The following is a 658-nucleotide window of genomic DNA, read 5'->3' as shown; positions in this document are numbered from 1 at the left end:
TCTCTTCACCAGCTTGTTGCTTCAAAATCCTCACAGAGAAATCCTGAAAATATATGAACCAACGAAAAACTGACAGTTCACAAAACTACAACAGTCAGTGAACTCACCCCAGAGTCTCCAGTCTACAGTTTGGACTCTCCAGTCCAGCAGACAGAAGCTTCACTCCTGAATCCTGCAGCTCGTTTCCCCTCAGGTCCAGGTGTTTCAGGTGGGAGGGGTTGGACTTCAGAGCTGAGGCAACGACTTCACAGTGAGTCTCTGACAGTCGACAATCACCAAGTCTGTGATTAGAGAAAATATAAAATGTTAGAATGAAAATACACAACCTACAAAACATGTCGTCATGTGATCAACATCTGCTCTTCACATTCGTGGTTCATTTCATCTTATTGTGTTTGACATGAAACAATAATTCGCTCTCTCTCTCTCTCAGACCTGCAGATGTTTAACGTGAGTCTTTGTTTTACTTTAATCTTACAGACGAAAGGCGGGAAAATGGTTTTACATTTAGGTTCCATAATGTCCACAGTGTGAGTGTGATTGATCCACAGAGTCAGAGTGAAGCCATCGTGTTTAGAAAAACATTTTTACTGTTTTCTGTTATTAATTTGACTCCAGAACATTTTTCTAATGAGTTGAACTCAGTGAACAATTAAAG

At 40.4% G+C, this 658-nt stretch overlaps 1 protein-coding gene across 14 annotated transcripts in view; it reads right to left on the bottom strand.

The window, feature by feature from the left end:
* The window catches only part of LOC111647379 (protein NLRC3-like), a 99,936-nt gene that overhangs the window by 13,120 nt on the left and 86,158 nt on the right, over positions 1-658 (bottom strand). For 2 of the 14 annotated variants that reach the window (XM_087171359.1, XM_087171363.1), the window contains exon 2: positions 108-281. The exons of the other annotated variants lie outside the window; for them this stretch is intronic. In XM_087171359.1, the coding sequence (XP_087027485.1) occupies positions 108-281 (174 nt within the window). The remainder of the gene's footprint in view (positions 1-107; positions 282-658) is intronic. 14 annotated transcript variants of the gene reach the window in all.

This window comes from Seriola lalandi, unplaced genomic scaffold (genome assembly GCF_002814215.2).
Source record: "Seriola lalandi dorsalis isolate HSWRI2012SDOR001 ecotype SW California unplaced genomic scaffold, Sedor1 jcf7180002054987, whole genome shotgun sequence".
Lineage (NCBI taxonomy): Eukaryota > Metazoa > Chordata > Actinopteri > Carangiformes > Carangidae > Seriola > Seriola lalandi.
This window is presented reverse-complemented; position numbering and strand designations above follow the sequence as displayed.